A 17,032-nucleotide genomic window follows, 5' to 3' on the forward strand; every position below is an offset into this window, starting at 1 on the left:
GTAATGACGGCTGCCTTGTCTCCCAATAGTGCTGAGGACACTTTACCAAGCCCCTTGCCCACCCCCAGACACTAGAGGGTGGGTGGGTCCTTAGACTGGGGGTGGGGGGCAGTGTGCACAGACTCCAACCCTGCTTCCCAATAGTAGCTGTGTGACTGAGGCAGGTTAGTCTGCCTCTGTGCATGGCCTCCCAGTCCTAGGAAAGTGCTGAGCCAGCACTTAGAAGTACACCTGGCCTGTGGCATGGGTCCACTCAAGTCCAGAGAAGGACAGCACTTAGCACTTTGCTCAAAGTCACCATAGTAAACGGTGATGGGGCTGGAACCCCAGACTTCCTTTCCAAAGTCCCCTGCCCCTCTTCCAAGAGAAGCTTCCCCAGGAGACTTGAGTGTCCCTGCATGGGGAATATCATACATGCACACGCGTGCACACACACACTCACACACACACTCACACACTGATGTCCTTCTACTAGAGTGGGCTGGGTAGCCCTTAGGGGTATGGACTCAGCCCCACCAGTCAATTGCCTCCCCTCCCTCCCCTCTCTCTTTGCAGCTGTTTGTCATGATCTTTGCCATGTGTCTCTTCCGGGGCATCCAGTAGAGGGCGTGGCCTGAACCTCACCCCACCCACCACTGCCCCATCCTCTCCTCTCTCTCCATCCACTTGGCTCCCGAGAGGAGACAGGCCAGCATGGACATCCAGGAGAAGGACCGGGGACACAGATATTTCTTTAAGAAGATGACATGAAGACAAGTAATGTGACAAGTACCTGGCCTGGACTTGGGGCTTGGACCCAGCATTGGTTGGAATGCCAGAGACTAAAGGACCCCCCCAGCCCCAGGGCTCTTGGATCACCGCCGATTCAGGCATCCCCCCTACCCCCTCTCACCGCTTCAGGACCAAGATGGTGAGGATGTAAGCAACAGAGACACAGAGACTCAACCCGGAAGCCACCCTAGGAGGCTCAGCCTCCATTTCCTTGAGGACGCAGGACCAGCAGCCCCGTCTCTGCTCTGCTTCCAGAGGGGACAAGAATGAGCCATGTGTGGATGCTGGATCCCACAGCAGGGTCCTTGCCTGCCCCGTCCATCACACCAAATCCTCTCGAGGGCCCAGAGAGGGGCAGTGGCCTGTCCATTGCCACCGTGTGCCTGGGTGCCAGTTCCAATATGAATCTGGGTTGTCTCCAGGCTGCTGCCATTCCATTCGGGGGCCCATCAGATCTGCTGCTCACATACAGTATCCTGGTAGCCCCCAGAGAGAGAGAGAGGACACGCTGGCCAGAAACTGTCCTTCCCACCTTCCTCTGCCTCAGCCCTGCCCCCATGGACACACAGTACTGCTCACCTCACCCCAGGGGTCACCCCTTCCTTGCTCTTGTCCAGTTCCCTGGTGCCTAGGGTAGAAGAAACCCCCAAGAGGGGCCAGGAGGGCAGTCATCTGATCCCCCTCTCCCCATTCAGAACGGAAGCTTGGATGTGTCCAGAGCATTCTCCCACCTTCTTGCATAACCTCCAGGGACGGTGAGCTCACTACCTCCCAAGGCAGCCTTCTGCCTTTCAATGCTCCAACCTTAGCAGCTCTTGACAGACAGAAGACGCTTCTGTGGCCCTTGGGTTCTGCCCATGCAACCTGCTTGCTCCTCGCTCCTTCCTGGAGCACTAAGGCCATACATACCCTGGCTTCCCCAACAGCCCTCATCTCCAGGCTGGAGAACCCCAGGACATCCCAGACATTTCTGCCATGATACTCTCTCCTCTTACACACATATTCACGCATGTGCGTGTACACACACACACACACACACACACACACACACACACACAACCAGGTTGCCAAGCAGCTTGCTATGGATCCTAGGTTTGGTCTAGGTTGGTGGGATGTGATTAGTGATGTCTGTCAGAACCTTGAGTTTGACTCGTGATGTCTGCCTATGGCACAGGATGGTGTCTTTGCTCTCCTGTCTCTCCTTGGTGGAGCCTATTGTGTCTTACCAGCCTCCCTGCCTCCTGGGAGAGATGGAGCTGCCGCTTTGGAAACTGGAGCGCCTTGACTCTGTCCCCCTGCCCCTTCTGAGATGCAGCCAGCTGTGTGCCTGCTGTCCAGGGTCATGCTGACCCACCTTCCTTTGACTGCCATCCCCACCAGTCCTGACCTCCTCTCAGGCCTCTGAGCTCCATCCTCCCACCCCGTCTCTGTGTCAGCCTGTCCCGACATCTCCATAAATGATGCCAGGAACTCAGTGGAGGCTGTTTGCAGGACCCAGGGAACCACTGGCTGTCCCCCAGCCCAGCCTCAGAAACCCTATCTCTCTTTGCACCCCTCCACTGCCTCACCCTGAACTCTAGCTTCCTGGAGAGGCCAGTGGCTGGCCAAACCAGTCAGATCAACCCAAATCCTTTTACCAGCCCTACTGGGGACCCATGATGCAGGGAGGGGAGATTGTGGGGGGGGGCGGTGCTTGAGAGAAAGAAGAGCCAAGGCGGGACGTTGGCCAAGGGGGTTCCACATTAGATAGGAGTGGCTCACCTCAAGGGCTTCCTCCATCACAGTGCCAAGTGCGCCCCAATAGGTCAGAAGGCAAGGCAGGTGGCATCTGCCTGCTGTTACATCAGCCAGGGTCTCAGGCTGCCGAACTCTGTGTAGGCCTTGTGGGCAGCCCCAGCCTGTGCTGAGAGCGGAAGGCTCGGCCTCTGGAAGGGCTGCATCCTGCAGGCCGGGCCCACTCCACTCACGAGGAGCCAGACCCACAGCTCAGGCCCCAGTCCCACCCACCCCCACCCCGTCCTTCTGTGCAAAGTCTATTTTGCCGTGTGTAGATGCCCCCGTAGTAGAGCCGAACCCTTTTTATACTGTGTACCCAGAGAAGTTTTGTAACGTAAGACAGGACACCTGCACGATGGTTTTGCACTGGTTTTTATGACTGTTTCTTACAAAAAGAAAAAGGAACGAGGAATAAATATAGTGACCGTGAACAAAGGTGGTCTTGCCTTGTGGGTGGGGCAGAGCCAAGGGAGAAGCGGGCACGAGGGGCTTTTAGGAGAGGCACCTGGAGCTCCTCCAGCCCCCATCACACACTGCTCCTTCCGTCTTATCCACTCCACACCTCCCCCCCACCAACAAGCTACACATGTCTGCCAAGCCCCATCTGAGCCTGTCCCCAGGTGACCGGGCCACCACCCAGTGTAAAGCCAGGCTCTGTCCCAGCCACAGAGAGTGTGGTGAGTGACTTCGGCTGCACTGCCAGGCGCCAAGACCCGCCTGACCCCTGGGTGAGGGGGTCTACTGCATGTCCCGCTAGGGGAGAAGTCACCACCCCCACGTAGGAGCGGCCAGGGCTTCGAGACCTGGCAGATAGACATGGCTGGGGTGTGGGTACAGGTATCCCCCCCACACCAGTGCCATCACATATGGGCTCAGCCTGCCCAGGGCTCGGTGGCAAGAGTCAGAGGGCAGCATGGAGCAGGTCCCCCTTCACAGTGCGGGTCCCTTGTGCTGGGCATGGAGTGGCTTGCTCCACCTGTGGGCCACCTCACCATGCCCAGCCCCACACTATTCCTCTTGTGTGCTGGAAGAGAGACGGGTGCTGGGTGTGAGTCTTGCGCACCCACCGGGTGGCCTGCAGGTCAGCCTGGGAACTTTAGCTCCAAGCTGGCTGCCAGCCTCTGCAGGTCCTGGGGGACAGGAGGAGTGGGTGACAGGAAGGGACTGGGCTCCATCACTTCTGTTTACTTTCCCCCTGCATGAAGCCTACCCAAGAGGCAGTGGAGCAGCCTAGGGAGTCCAGAGACTAGAACCCCCACCCTGCTGAGGAGGGAGGGCCGAGGGCCCTGGAGGACATGCTGAGGGTGGGGGGACAAGGAGTGGCCACTAATGCCCTCCCCTGCTCCCTCCTGAGTCAACCACCCACACATAGCTTCCCACTGGGGCTTCCATGTGCTGTCCACGTGCCGGAGGCCAGGCTGGGGAGCAGCCCCTGGAATAGAGCGCCCCACAGCGGGGGGCTGAGGCGTGCAAGCTGGGGGTGGAGGAGGAGGAGGCCACCAGTGGTAATCCTCACAGGAAGGCCAAAGGAGGCTCCCGTGCCTGACAGCCCTCAGAGCGTGTGTGTGTGTGTGTGTGTGTGTGTGTGTGTGTGTGTGTGTGTGTGTGTGTGTGTGTGTGTGTGTATGCGCACAAGTGCACACATATGGGGTACAGAGGGGCCCTCCCCCGTGGGGTACAGAGGACCTCTCCATGGGGAGGGCCCGGACAGAGTGGCTGGGGCACAAGGTCAAGTTCTCAGACTTCTGGCTTGGAAAGAAGCCAAGATCAGCCATTCAGGCTCCAGGCTGGCTGGGGGCGGGGGGGCTGGGGACCTCTCTGCCCAGTGGGCTTCCTGGCAGAGGAGGCTCAGGCCTCAGTGCAGCCCACCCCAAAAACACTGCCATCCATTCAACAGCTTTCAGGGGGTATAGAGGCCCAGAGAGCCCAGCAAAGGTGGGGGGGAGCACCCTGCACAGGGCAAAGAACAGGGTACAGCTACCTGTCTCTCTCCAAGCCAGAAGAAGGGGGCCCCACCTGTCTGGGGCTTTCTGGGGGACAGAGCCTCTGACCTTTCAGGAAGCCAAAAGAGCCCGAAGGTCCCAGGGCCACCCCGGCAGGCTGGGCTCAGGCAGGTCCCCACCCTGCTAGACTTTCTTGGGTTTCCGGCCCACTTGGTAATAGTAGTAAATGCTGACAGCAACGAAAACCAGGCGGCTGGCCAAGAGCAGCAGGGTCCCCAAGGACAGGAGGCCGGTCTCGGCCACCGTGGCTGTAACCACTGTGGAGGAAGGGGATGGAAGTCAGAGATAGGGTGTGCCCTGTCCCCCCCCACTCCTCCCCTACAGGAAGCCCCCACTGAGTTGGGAGCCCTGCTGAGTCCTAGACTCCCTGCCCCACAGACAGTCCTGCTCCATAGCCTACCCCCCACTGCAGGTGCCAGCAGAGCATGGGCACAAGAGGACATGCCGCCACACGGGGGGGGGGGGGGGGACTCATGATCACACAGGGGGTGAAGGAGGTGGTGGTGCTCAGGAGCACAGTGGCACACAGGCAGGCACACAGGTACACGCCAACTGCCCCGTGTCCTCCTAGCTCCCCACGGGAAGATCTCCACCACTCCTTGTGAACCCTAGGAGCTGCTGTCACCTCAGGACTCACCCAGGAATTGCACCCCAAAGTAGCAAGCCTCCGTAAGCAGTGTCCACCGAATGATGACTTTCTCAGCCGTGTACAGTGCGTTCCACATGATCAGGGAGATGCCTGGCAGGGTCGGGGAACACAGAGCCCGGAGGAGACAGGCTGAGCCACCACCAGCCCCCGGGGCAGCAGCTGGGCCTGCTCTTCTCTTAGCAGGTCAGAAGTTACCTTCCCCACATTGCTCTTTGGCCTACCCTTCCATATCTGCTGACTCAAGAGCCCGGCTATGTGGCCAGGTGTTCCATTCCAATCTAATCCCATAGCTGAGGCTCTTCCTCCATGACCCAAAGGCAGCGACCGCCCCACGGCCACCCCTGCCTTTGTCAGAAGGACCTGAGCTGCCTTTGAAGGTTGGTAGATAGAAATACAAGGAGCACCCGATTGGATGAATTGTATGTGCAAAGGCCCAGGGGCCTTCTGAACCTGGGGACTGGCCGGCCGTCACCATGTATGGCTGCTGCCCAGGGCAAATTATGAATGTGGGGTGATGGATATGTGCCACTGAGAACTTTGGGTGGCAAGCAGAGGTGCTGGGGCCTTAATCCGCAGGCAATGGGACCACAGAAAGGTTTAGCAAAGAGCAGGGTTACTACCCATGTTGAACTTTACAATCCATAAGTCCATTTCCTAGCCACCACTGTTCTACTCAGATTAGAAAGGGAGTGGCTCAAATGCTCTAGGGATGAAGATGGGCAGGGTCTTCAGCTGACCCTATGTAGAGCCTGCCTCCGCCTCTAGATCTAGACACCTTCGCCACTGTACCCCAAAGCCCAGAGGAGAACCCCAATACACTAATCCCAGATTCCCAGCCCACGGAATGCATTCTGCTGATGGCCACAAGGGGGCAGCACAGACCCATCCAGACTCCAGAGGCTCAAGAGGCTGGGGAAGGAAAGGGACCCCAGCCCTAGAGGAAGGATCTGTGCCATCTGCCACACCCTCCCCCACCCCCACCCCCCCACCCCCCCGCCCAGTGGTCCACCCAGCAACACTCACTGAGGATGGCGCCACCGTAGAGGCGGATGGGGGTCTTGCTGGTGATTTCAGCTCCATCAAAGATGGCGTCGTAGAGCTGATCAGGGAAGGCCAGGGCCTGTGGGCAGCAGCCAGAGGGGCTCAGAGTGGGAGGCTTTGGGCTGGATGCAGTGTAGACCCTCTTCCCCCAGGGGCAGGCCTGGATGTCCCCACCTCCAGTTGTGAGTTCTGATCCCACCCCCACCCAAGGCCAGCTCCCAGGAGACTCACCATGATGGCGATGCCAGAGAAGAGCACGGCGGAGAGGAACTGCCAGACCCTGAGGGACGCAAAGAAATCTCAGAGCTGCCTTGCAGCCAGCCCCGGCCCCAGCCCGGGGGAGACCATACCCCACAGCCAGGAGGCCAGAGCCGGCTGGACTCGGGGGACAGGGTGACGAAGTGGGGGTACAAACCAGGACAGGGCTAGGCGAGGTCAAGACTCACCACATTCGCCACACACAACTCCACACCCCAAAAGTAGACTGGGTTCCAAGCTCACCTGAGCCCCAAAGGCTCCCGAACGGCAAACTTGATCTCATTACCCAAGACCTGGCTGATCTGTGGACACAGGGGTCAGGAGTAACTGGGCAGAACCCCCAACCACTTCCATTCATCTTCCCAGCACCCTCTCAACAGAGCCAGTGGGAGGCATCTCTCAGGCTGAGAGGACCCCACCAGGGGAACCCCTCTCCCACCTCCTTGGGCACAGGGTTCAAGAACAGCCAATAATATGGAAGCTCAAGGACGGCCCTACGTGACCCTGCAGCCTGGTCCTGCTACCGACTATGCAACCTTGAGGAAGTGGCCTAACCTCTGTCTCCTCATCTGCCAAATGGGTGTGTAGTGGAAGCGCCCCCCCCCACCCCCCATGAGGGCTGGCACCATCCACCCATGCTCCTAAGGCAGTTGGTGTAACACCTGCCACTTGAGCTGTCAGCTCCTTGGCACAAACTGCTGCCATCTCCAGTGAGTTCACAAGCCCTAGGGCCCCGACATGCTGAGCCTCAGCTATTTCTCCCCTCAAATGGCAGCTACGATCTGAGCCCCCAGAGTGGCTTGGGGGGCTGCACCCCCACCTTGGAGCGATGCACCTCTCCGTCGTCATCCTCCCCGCCCACGCCCAGGATCTTCCGGGTTTTCAGGCGGCTCACGAGGTCCGTCTGGCTGTGCTTCTTCATGAGGGGTGGGGGCTGCTTGGCCGCCATGTCGTCCTGGAGCCTGTCTTGAAGAGGGACTGGGGGTGGGGGGTGAGCCCTGGCCTCAGTGGCTGCTCCGGTCTGGCTTCTGGACCCCAAGGAAACGGTCCCGAAGTAGGGAGAGGCTGGAGCCCCCACCCAGGGCCTGAGGAACAGGCAGAGCCCCCAGTAGCCTCAACTGGTGCAGGGGGTCCTCCTCAGAGAGCCTTCCAACGTGGGGACCCCCCCAGCCCAAGTGGACACAACATGGCCCAAGGGACAAGGCTGGACGGAGCCTCACAGTGGGGAGGGGTAATGTGGGCCTAGGACAACACTCAGGCCTGGCTGCGGCCCACCCCCAAAGCTTCCTGGGTGAAGCCTGGGGCAGGGGGCTTCTGAGCTCTGGGACCCAAGACCCACTGATCTGCCCAGACACCCCCACCTCCAGCAAGCCTGCTACCCTCCCACCTCCCATACCCCCTCCTTCAAAGCCAGAAACCCAAAGAGAGGTGCCCTGCCCTGGCCCTCCACACTCTGACGGCCCTCCCATCCCTGACGTCGGCCACCCCCAGCAGTGCCCCGGGCAAGTCCTGAGCACCTACTGTATGCTGGGCGCTGGAGACGGAAACGAGCTGTGTGCCCTCCTGTCCTCGGCCGGCACAAGCTGTGGGAGGATAGGCGTGTCAGTGGGTATGGGGCGAGAACAACTTGCACAACAGCAGTGTCCTCACCCCATGGCTCCCCACCAGTAGCATGCACCCCCAGAACCCTAGCCTCTCCTCAACACAAAATAATAGCAAAGCACCCCAACAAACCCAGCCCAGAACAGAGCTGCCAAGGGCAAGGTATGAGGGCCCAGGCCTTGCACAGGGCCAGGCAGGAAGCAGTCTGAGGTTGGAAATGATAGACTGGAGGAAGCTCCAGGGAGCGTGGCCTGTGGGTCCCTCAGTCCTCCCCTCCCCCAAAGCCTTACTTCCTCATCTAGATCTGAGTGGCCCTGCTTTTCCTCTCTCACACACTTAAGGATTGCAGGGACCATAGAGGCCGTCTGCACCCCTAAAAGGAAGCACTCAGCACGTGCCATCAAGGTAGGTGAGAGAACACACGAGGCCTGGCCTATGCCCCCCACTCCTCAGCGGCCGGCCGCCACCTGCGCATGGCGGCTCCAGATCGGAGATGGAATTAGCCAGATGTCCCTCCAGCAGCTGGGCTACAAGAGCCAGCAAAGAGGAGCCCCGTGCCCGAGTGACGTTGTCAGAGGTCCCCAGCCCCCGGCCTCTCCTCTGGCGCCTCCATTTTAATGCATGCAGCGAGACGAGCCTTGCTGTGCTATACGGGATGTGATGGAGCACCAGCTCCAGGCCCTGACAGGGGCAGTCTTGAATCCCCTCCACACTCTGCTGAGCATGCCGTCCTGACACGTCCGCTGGCCACCACTCCCGCCAAGCAAGGATCTGTTCTCTGTCACCATTCGCTCTGTTTGGGTTTTCTCCGATGTTACATAAACAGATCCACAAAATGGATGACCTTTGAGGCCTGGCTTCTTCCATCCGGAGTTGTGCCTCTGAGATCCAACCACGCTGCAGGCCTCAGCCATGTCCCTGCCCACACTCCTTTGTACCGCAGGTCCGGCCAGGTGCCCTCGGGGGGACGGGCCAGCACTGCTGACTAACGTTCACATCCCGTTGTGGGGCAGCCACCCATCACCACATCTCTAAGGGAAACAATTCCAGCACAGGACTGCCATGGTATACCCTAAGCCTACTATCCCTGGGCACAAAGAGCCGACCTACTTTCCAGAACGGCCGGACTCAAGCAACGCCTCAGCGGTCCAGTTCCTCAGTGTCCTCCTCAACACCCGCTAATGTCTGTGAGCCCTGCCTTCTCACACCTTCTCACCAAGCTGCGTGTGACTGGGTGGCCTGACTCGGCCCTGCTAAGCTCCTTCCTGGCCCTGTGACCTTGTGCAAGTCACCTCACTGCCCTGAGTCCCCCCCCGCCTCCCCATCATCTCCGCATTGGTGAAGAGAAACCTGCTAGGGATGTTCTGAGACTACAGGACGCCATGCCTGCCTGCCGAGTCCCATACCAGCGCCTTGCCCTAGGAAATGCCCGTGGTGACAAGAAGTGATTAACCATGGCCACCTTCCTCCAACCCCTGAGCCCACTGGGCAGGACCCAGCCTCCCCCACACCTCAATGTCCTCCCTCCCTCTTCCCCCCCGCCACCCCCAGGCCTGTGCTGACAACAGCTGCTGCTTGGCTTGGTCTGTGCGGCCCAGCAGTGACAGCCTGCCAGAGTTGAACACAGTGGGTCCTCCAGAGTCCTGGGCAGCACTGCTGGGGCAGGGGGTGGGGGGGCGCGCATACTCAGCCCCAGGCAAGCCTGTTGGGTACCTGGGCTGGCAGGACCCATTGTGCTTGTCCCCAGAGCTCAACTACCACCACCAAAGGCCCCTATGGCCTCCTGAGAGAATGAGATCTTGGACTTAAATCTCCAGGGAGGGGCTGGCACCCCCCCCCCTCCAGCCAGGCAAACAGTGCTGATTCCTCAATTCCCTTTACCATCAGGACTGGGTCCTGCAACACCCATACCCACCCATCTGAAAGCCATACCTGCACCCCTCAAAACTCCCTTTGGCCTTTCTCCCCTCCCAGGACAGGCCGGCACACAAGGGCAGGCCCCCTCCACTCCCCCCTGGCCGTGAATCTTGGCTCCAGTCAGGGGACAGAGGCAGAAGCCAGCCACCTAGCCGTCAGGCGTTCTGGTCCACACCTGAGGTGAGGGGATGGAGCATGTCAGGCAGGCCAGGGCTACCCAGTGAGGCTCTGCCTCAACAAACCAAAGCACGGAGGCTGGAGGCCGGCAGCCCCAGGCAGAAGAGGGGGACTTCGCTGAGTTCCAAGGTGACCAGTCCCTGAAGGGCAAGTGACCTTTAACCACAGAGGCCTGCAGGAAAATGGGGCTGTACATAGCCTGACTTGGGGTGCTGAAGACCCCAGGAAAGGGGTACACCTGCCCTCCATGGACCTTCAACCGTGTGTGGGAGGGCTGAAGGGAGCACTGGCCTGGCCCTTCTGGGGCTAGCACAGCAGTGTCACCAATACTGCCACAGAAATCATGAGGGGAGGGACTGTGAGGCCCCAGGGGACAGGGTCAAACCCTGGGAGCCGCTTACCAGCCTGTCTGCTGTGGGCATCAAGGAACAACCCCCCTCCCCCCATGATGACCACACAGAGCCTCTAGGGGCCATGTCAGGGCAAGATGGGCCTCTCGGGGGCACAGGTGTCAGGGGAGAATGACAGACTGGGTGTGAGGAGCACATCCTTCATGATGGGGGAGACTTGCACGCAACACGCAACACCCAACTCAACACCCAACTCTTTCTGTGAACTGCTGTGTGGCCTTTGGGAAGTGACTTAACCTCTCTGAGTCTCCAAGTCCTCATCTGGAAACCCAGATTGCTGCTTCCGGTCCACCTGTGGGTTGGAATGGGGAACTGCAAGAAACGCCTGGCACCCCTGGTATGCATCCCAGAAAACAGAGCGGTTAATAATATGAGGACTGGGCGCCTCTCTAGGCTCAGCCCCAGACAGCAGATCTGATGGGACCAGGCCACCGTCTCCACACAGGTCCTGGGTGGAAACCTTCCCGGACTCCCCCATCCTTCCCCAGAAACCTGGTTTCCATAGCAACATATGGCCTGCAGAGCTGCCCAAACAGGGAGGCTGTGCCCAGGAGGGCTGGCTCAGGGAACCTGCAGACCCGTGGAGGAGGAAGGACCCAGAAGCCCATAGCTGAAGTCATTGCGGCCGCCTTCACAGCTCAGCCAAGGAGCCACTTCCGTCCCAAACCTGCTCCTCACCAACAGCACCCACCTCCCCCCCCCCCACACATCTGCCCAGGGCTGCAGGACATGGCCAGCACACCCTGACCAGAAACCTCCTGAAACTTCCAATGTCACCCACGAGGCCAGCACGGCACCCCATTATACAGATGAGAAAATGAAGTGGCTTACTCCAGTCTCCCTTGGGGTAAGTGGCAGTGCTGGAATTCAAACCCATTTAATTGCCTGCTGTGATTTAACAAGGTATCCAGAGAGAAGCTGGTGTGTGTGTGTGTGTGTGTGTGTGTGCGTGTGTGTGGTATATGTGCACATGTGCAAGCATGCATGTGCATTGTTCTCCTATGTCCAGATGTGTGTGCAGTCAGGTGGTATGTGTGCATCCATCGGCATGCCTGTGTGTACATAAGTGTGCATGTGTGCATGTGCTCATGTGCATGTGTGCAAATACACATGCCTTGTGCATGGTGTGCATGCATGCATATGGCTATATGTGCGTGCACATGTGGGGAGGGGGTTGGTGAGCTTGATGCCTAAGCTGAGCTGAGCTCCAAGCCATCCATCTTCCCAGGGCCCCCTAGGCCTGGAGTCCCCATCATCTGGGTCTGGCCTTCTTGGCTATGGGCCCCACGAGTACACAGCACCCAGTCCCATGGTTCTGTTATCACACTGGTGCAAGTCAGCCAGAAGTGGGGTCTTGGGTTGGCAGCAATGAGAGCCAGAGTGGGTGGGGACTAGGAAGAGGGAGGGGCAGAAGGGGTGGGGGAGGGGGAGGGTCCAGAGCCTATGTCATCTGTTACTCCTACGGGGACATCCCAGCAGCCCCTGAGCAAGCTGGAGTGTCAAGGCCCAGCTTATCGCCCACTTGGAGGCCTGCACGCAGGGCCCTCCACCTCTCCTTGGGGTATGCACTGTGCCCATGTCCATCTTGATTGATCCCCAGGCCTGAGGCAGATTTACTTCTCCACTCCCTATAAACGCGTTCTGATTTACAAGGATGCAGAGGCAGGGAAACCCCAACACTCACACAATGGCCTCTGGGGTGCTAGGTCTTCCAACAGGGGATGATGGAGGGCGGGCCACACTATGGGGAAAGCCCAGAGGAGGCTGCACTTGCTCTGGTGGCAGCAGGGCACAGCTGACAGCCTGGCCTGGGGCCCTGGGGGTGGAGCCTGCTGTAGCCTGCCTGCCACAGCCCGCCTTTGTCTGCCCAGGCAGACCATGCGAATTCCGCCCAGTGCCCGCTGTCCCACCACAAAGCTTGTAGTGAAGAACCCTCTAGGATCTGGACCCTGGGAGCTGGGGCATAGTGTTTGCCCTGGTGCTGGGAAAAGGGGGGGAGCAGCCCCTGAGACACTGGAATCCACAGCAAGACTGCTGGGGTCTGGCCACTCCAGCCACCCTGTGCCAGGGCTGGTGAGCCCGGGCCTGTCTGCAGGTTGCAGCTCCTCAGGCTGCACGGGGAGCAGGTCTCTGGGGCTTACCCCCCTCTGCCAGTCACATGCCTGTCCCATCAGGCCCAGCTCATCTGCCCCCCCTCCTGCCCCCAGCTTCCCCTCCCCCCTCCCTGCTCTTCACCTCCTGCTGGTTCCTTCTCCAGAAGGTGCCACAGCGGCACAGGGAAGCCCCAACTTTCATCACAAACACCTCCAAAGCTTCAGGGACAAAAATAAACCATTCCTGCTGTGCTGGCCAAGCTGGGAGGGCGGGGTGAGATGGGGGGGCAGGGAGGGGGCTGGGGGGATTGGGGAGGGGATGGGGAGGCCTCAGCCATCACTGAAAGGCTGAAAGGGCCTTTCCACTCCCAGGCAGCACGGGCAAAGGGCAGGGCACATGGAGAATTCCTGTCCTTTTCAACCCAGAGTGGCCTGGCTTCCCCGGGCCCAGTGACCACGTCAGTGCCCAGAAGGGCAGCCGATGCGGTCAGCCATGGGACAGCCTGCTCCCTGCCTCCCCTGGGGCTAGGACTCTGGTGAGAATGCTGCCGTGGCCCCTCCCCCACGGCTGCTGAGGGAACTAGGGATAGGGTGGGAGAGAACAGGAGGGGATAGCCTCAGAGAGACCCCACCACCACCTCCACCTCCGCCAGCCAGTATTTCAGAAGCAAGTGGTGCCTTGTCTTGTATGCGAGGGGAAGGCAGTGCAAAGGGCAAAGTCCCAGAATGGAGGTAGATAGGCAGAACCCCAGTCCAAGCATGAATGTCATTTCCCCCCACCATGCCTGGGCTCTAGCCTGGGGGTTAAAGGGGTCACCTAGCCTAAGCCCTGTGCTCACATCCTGGCTCTGAGGCCTAACTGCCTGACTTTGGGGGCCAGAAACGCTGCCTCTCTGGGCCTCTGTTTCTCAATCAGTAAAATGGGTGTCAAAATGACACCTGCCTCTCACTGGTGAGAGGATGCCAGACCTAGCTGGAACAGCACAGTGCTTGTTGTTCTTTATAAATCAAGAGACTCATCTTCTCTGCCTCAGTTTCCCCCGGACCAAGCTAGCTCCAGAGCAGGACCCCTTACAGGGGACCCAATGCCATTGTGCAAAGGGGGTGCTCTGAAGTGGCCAACCATTGGAAAGAAGTGGGGTGACACTTCTGGGTCAGAGAGAGCAGGGGTCACTGTGGGTCAGAGCAAGATACAGCCTTGGCTCTCCTGACCCGGCTGGGAGACTCAGAGCTCTAGGACACGCAGCCTGGACACATCCTCCATGTCCCCGAGGCCTGGCCCGGAGAGGGGCACAGCCTGGGCTGCTGGACAAGCACCTGAGGTTCAGGCCCTCACTCCACTCTAGCTGCACATTGAAGCCTCAGGCCCTTTACACAAGCTGTTCTCAGCAGGATCAGGGAGGCTTTCCGTACCACAACATGGCAACCTGACCTCAGGCAATCAACACTCCAGTGCTCGACACATACACCCTCACCCCCAGCGTTCTCTATAACTTGTTTACTTCTTAGTTGACTCCACCTTCCTATGTGTCAGCTCCGTAAGAATAATAAGAGTCCTTCCTCCTCCCAGCTGTCTCCTGGATCTAGGCTGGCCCTTTGTTCTATCCATCATTTCGCGCGCGTGGCACTCAGAGAATCTTTTGTGCCATAAACCAAAGTCAAGAGTAGCCCAAGACTACTGCTCTGCATTAGTGTTAATACTTCCTTCTGCAGGAAGAAGGGGGCTCTTCCAGGAGAGGGGTGCTGCCTTAAAGGCTGGGGGCAGAACAAGTCCAATCTGGGGACCAGGGTTGGGACAGCCAGTCCCCCCAGTTCGGGAATCCTGACAAGGCAGGCAGCTGTGCGCAGAAGAGAGCAGGAGTCGCTGATCCTCCGACACCACCATTCCCCTCCGCCCTTGGGGACAGCAAGGGACACACAGTGCACCGGACAGACAAGAGGACAATCTAGCAAGAAAACAAAACCTTTCCTCCTCGGCTGGGTTCCCCCGGCGGGCTGTGGCTAGGGAGTGGACAGCGCCGCCTCCTGTTCCTCCAACAAAGACACCCCGATCCTAGGATGGGCGAGCGGCAGGTCCAGCCCCCCTCTCCACCGGCCGCCGGGGGTGTGCCTCCAGGGGCGGCGAGGTTGGCTTGGGCGCGCCGGGCGGCCCCAAGCCCTCCGGCCTGGTCTAGAAAAGTTTGTGTAAAAGGAAACCAAGCCGGAAGTGCGACTGGGCGCGCCGGCCGTGAGCGCTGGGCTTTGGGACAGCATGGGGAAGGGGGAGGGTCCCCTGCCATTCCCACCCACCCCCATCTGGGAGAGCAATGGGGAGGCGACGCGCGGGCAGCCTGGCGGGGACAGGGAAGACCCCCGACCTAAACCAGGCTCCGGTGCCGGGGACGCGAAAGAGATGTGCGTGCCTTTCCGGCCTTTCTCTACAGACACCCCCCCCCCCATCCAGCACCCCCTCAATATTTGTGTTTGTAGTCCACCTTGCGCCGGGCCAACCCCCTCCCACCGTCCTGATTCCTCACACCCCCCGACTGCAAGGAAGGGCATCTCCGTCCACCTGCGCCCCCACCCCAACCCTGCCCCCAAGCTGGAGTCTGGCTTGGACCCCGGTTTCCGCCCGCCCCTGGGTTTGGGTGGGGGCGGGTGTCTCGCTTAGCCTCGCTCTCCCCGCCACGATCGGTCCCTATTCTATGGGTCCAGACACTCCGCCACTTTGGGGAGGCCCGGGCTGGGCAGAGAGGCGCCCGCCGTCCCCCGGGTTTCCCCAGCCCCCGTCCCCTCCCCCGAGGTGGGACCGGACTTGTGGGCAGCGCGAACTCCGCCACCATCTGGGCCCCTGGCCCGATGGGGGCGAAGCCCAGGGAACCCGCAAGTTTGCCCCGCGTACTCCGGGACCCGGAACAAAGACGGGAGGAGTGCGGCGGGGAAGGGAGGACAGGGAGGGACTGGGGGCCGAGCGCGGGGCGCCGGCCCCCCAACACAGAAAAACTGCCTTCTTGTTTTCCCGCGGTCTCCCTCTTGCCCAGTAGCAGAGATCATTAAAAAGGGAGAAAAGAGAAAGCGGGGGGGGGGGGGAGAGAAAAAGAGAGGGAGAGACGAGATCAACAGTCCAGGAGGAAGAGGGCGGCAGAGGCAGGAAGCCGGGAGAGAGGGAAACCAAGGCAGAGGGGCCGCTGGGGAGGGGACCCCGGGCTCCCGCTGCCCCGCAGGTGCCGCGCGGCATCGGCGCCAGGCTGGAGCGCGTGGGGCGCTCGCTGTCCGGGGTTCCCGCGGCCCCGGGGTCCCGTAGCGCCGCGCTGCGCAGGCAGCGGCCGGGCGGCGGCGGCGGGGACCCGACTTACGTTCCCAGCGCGCGGGGCGCCGCGCTCTCGGAACTGGCGTGCGGGGCGGACGCTCGGGCCCGCGGCGACTCACATCGTGCCGCCTCACTCGGGGGGCCGAGCAGGACGGGATGGGGCCGGGCAGGGCAGGGCAGGGCCGGGCAGGGCAGGGCAGGGCCGGCCGGAGTCCTGCGCCTCCGGGCTCGCCCGAATCTGGTGGCCCGCGCTGGTCCCTCCTCTCTTCCTCTCCTAACCAATGGCGCGGCGTCCCCTCCCACGCGCCGGGCTGCCGCGCCCCCGAAGTGGCCGCGGGGATCGCGCCGAGAGGGGCCGCCCAGGTCTTCCTGGAGCCCGCCTGCGGGGGGAGAAACCCCGGACCGGGACATATGGCACAGCCCGCGCGGCCAGGCGGCACTTAGTTGGCAAGTTCTGAATGCAGCAGCGCCCCTTTCCCGGGACTGTCAGCACCCCTTGTGGGTTAGCAAACCATCGGGGCTCCAATATCTTTACCGTATGTCTCCAGACTTAGACTGAAGTCTACAATGGAAAGGCGGCCGGAGGCGTGGGGGGCGGGGGGCCCTTTGTCTAGTAGCGGTACCCCAGGATGAAACAACGCGGTTTTGACCCTGGCCACCGGTTTTCGGAGTGCCCGCCGCGGTAGCCCTACGCCTGTGAAGTTCAAAGTTACAAGTAAGAAACCATCTGACATTCCGTTTGATTCCATCTCACCTTGAGGCTTCCAGTCTAGACCCACCCTCTCCCCCATCCCGGAACCACCGGTCCTCCACCCTCACAACCTACCTGAGCAGCTCAAGTGCTTAAAGTTGCCCCCTCTTCCAGTGAGATCTGAGCTGCAGTTAATGGCAGAGGCCGCCTGGCCTTGGGAGAGGGGGAGCGGATTTGGGGGGTCTTGGGAACCTGTCAGTTTAAAAGGACCAGGCTTCTACAAACACCCTTTTTCTCCCTTCTGATTCAGAGCTTGAGCCTCCCTACCTCACTCCTGCCCTCCCCTCCTGCTTAG

At 60.4% G+C, this 17,032-nt stretch overlaps 2 protein-coding genes across 7 annotated transcripts in view; one reads left to right on the forward strand and one right to left on the reverse strand.

Annotated features, from left to right (window-relative positions):
* Positions 1–2,811, forward strand: part of Tspan18 (tetraspanin 18) — a 44,074-nt gene extending 41,263 nt beyond the window's left edge. For all 3 annotated transcript variants that reach the window (XM_048361623.1, XM_048361622.1, XM_048361624.1), the window contains one exon: positions 556–2,811. In XM_048361623.1, coding sequence (XP_048217580.1) covers positions 556–603 — 48 coding nt within the window. In that variant the 3' untranslated portion in view covers positions 604–2,811. The remainder of the gene's footprint in view (positions 1–555) is intronic.
* Positions 2,812–2,902: 91 nt separating this feature from the next.
* Positions 2,903–16,219, reverse strand: Tp53i11 (tumor protein p53 inducible protein 11). 4 transcript variants are annotated; one of them, XM_048361625.1, is made up of 8 exons: positions 16,033–16,219; positions 8,022–8,081; positions 7,319–7,468; positions 6,742–6,800; positions 6,472–6,520; positions 6,223–6,319; positions 5,188–5,289; positions 2,903–4,807 (listed from the first exon to the last, which is right to left on the reverse strand). In XM_048361625.1, the coding sequence occupies exons 3-8, from the start codon at positions 7,445–7,447 to the stop codon at positions 4,674–4,676; spliced, it is 570 nt and encodes a 189-aa protein (XP_048217582.1). In that variant the 5' UTR covers positions 7,448–7,468; positions 8,022–8,081; positions 16,033–16,219; the 3' UTR covers positions 2,903–4,673. The 4 variants fall into 4 exon arrangements, with proteins under 4 accessions (XP_048217582.1, XP_048217584.1, XP_048217583.1 ...); XM_048361627.1 differs by having other exon boundaries at positions 7,319–7,476; positions 8,020–8,081; XM_048361626.1 differs by having other exon boundaries at positions 16,106–16,133.
* Between the last annotated feature and the right edge of the window lie 813 nt (positions 16,220–17,032).

This window comes from Perognathus longimembris, chromosome 13 (genome assembly GCF_023159225.1).
Source record: "Perognathus longimembris pacificus isolate PPM17 chromosome 13, ASM2315922v1, whole genome shotgun sequence".
Classification (NCBI taxonomy): domain Eukaryota; kingdom Metazoa; phylum Chordata; class Mammalia; order Rodentia; family Heteromyidae; genus Perognathus; species Perognathus longimembris.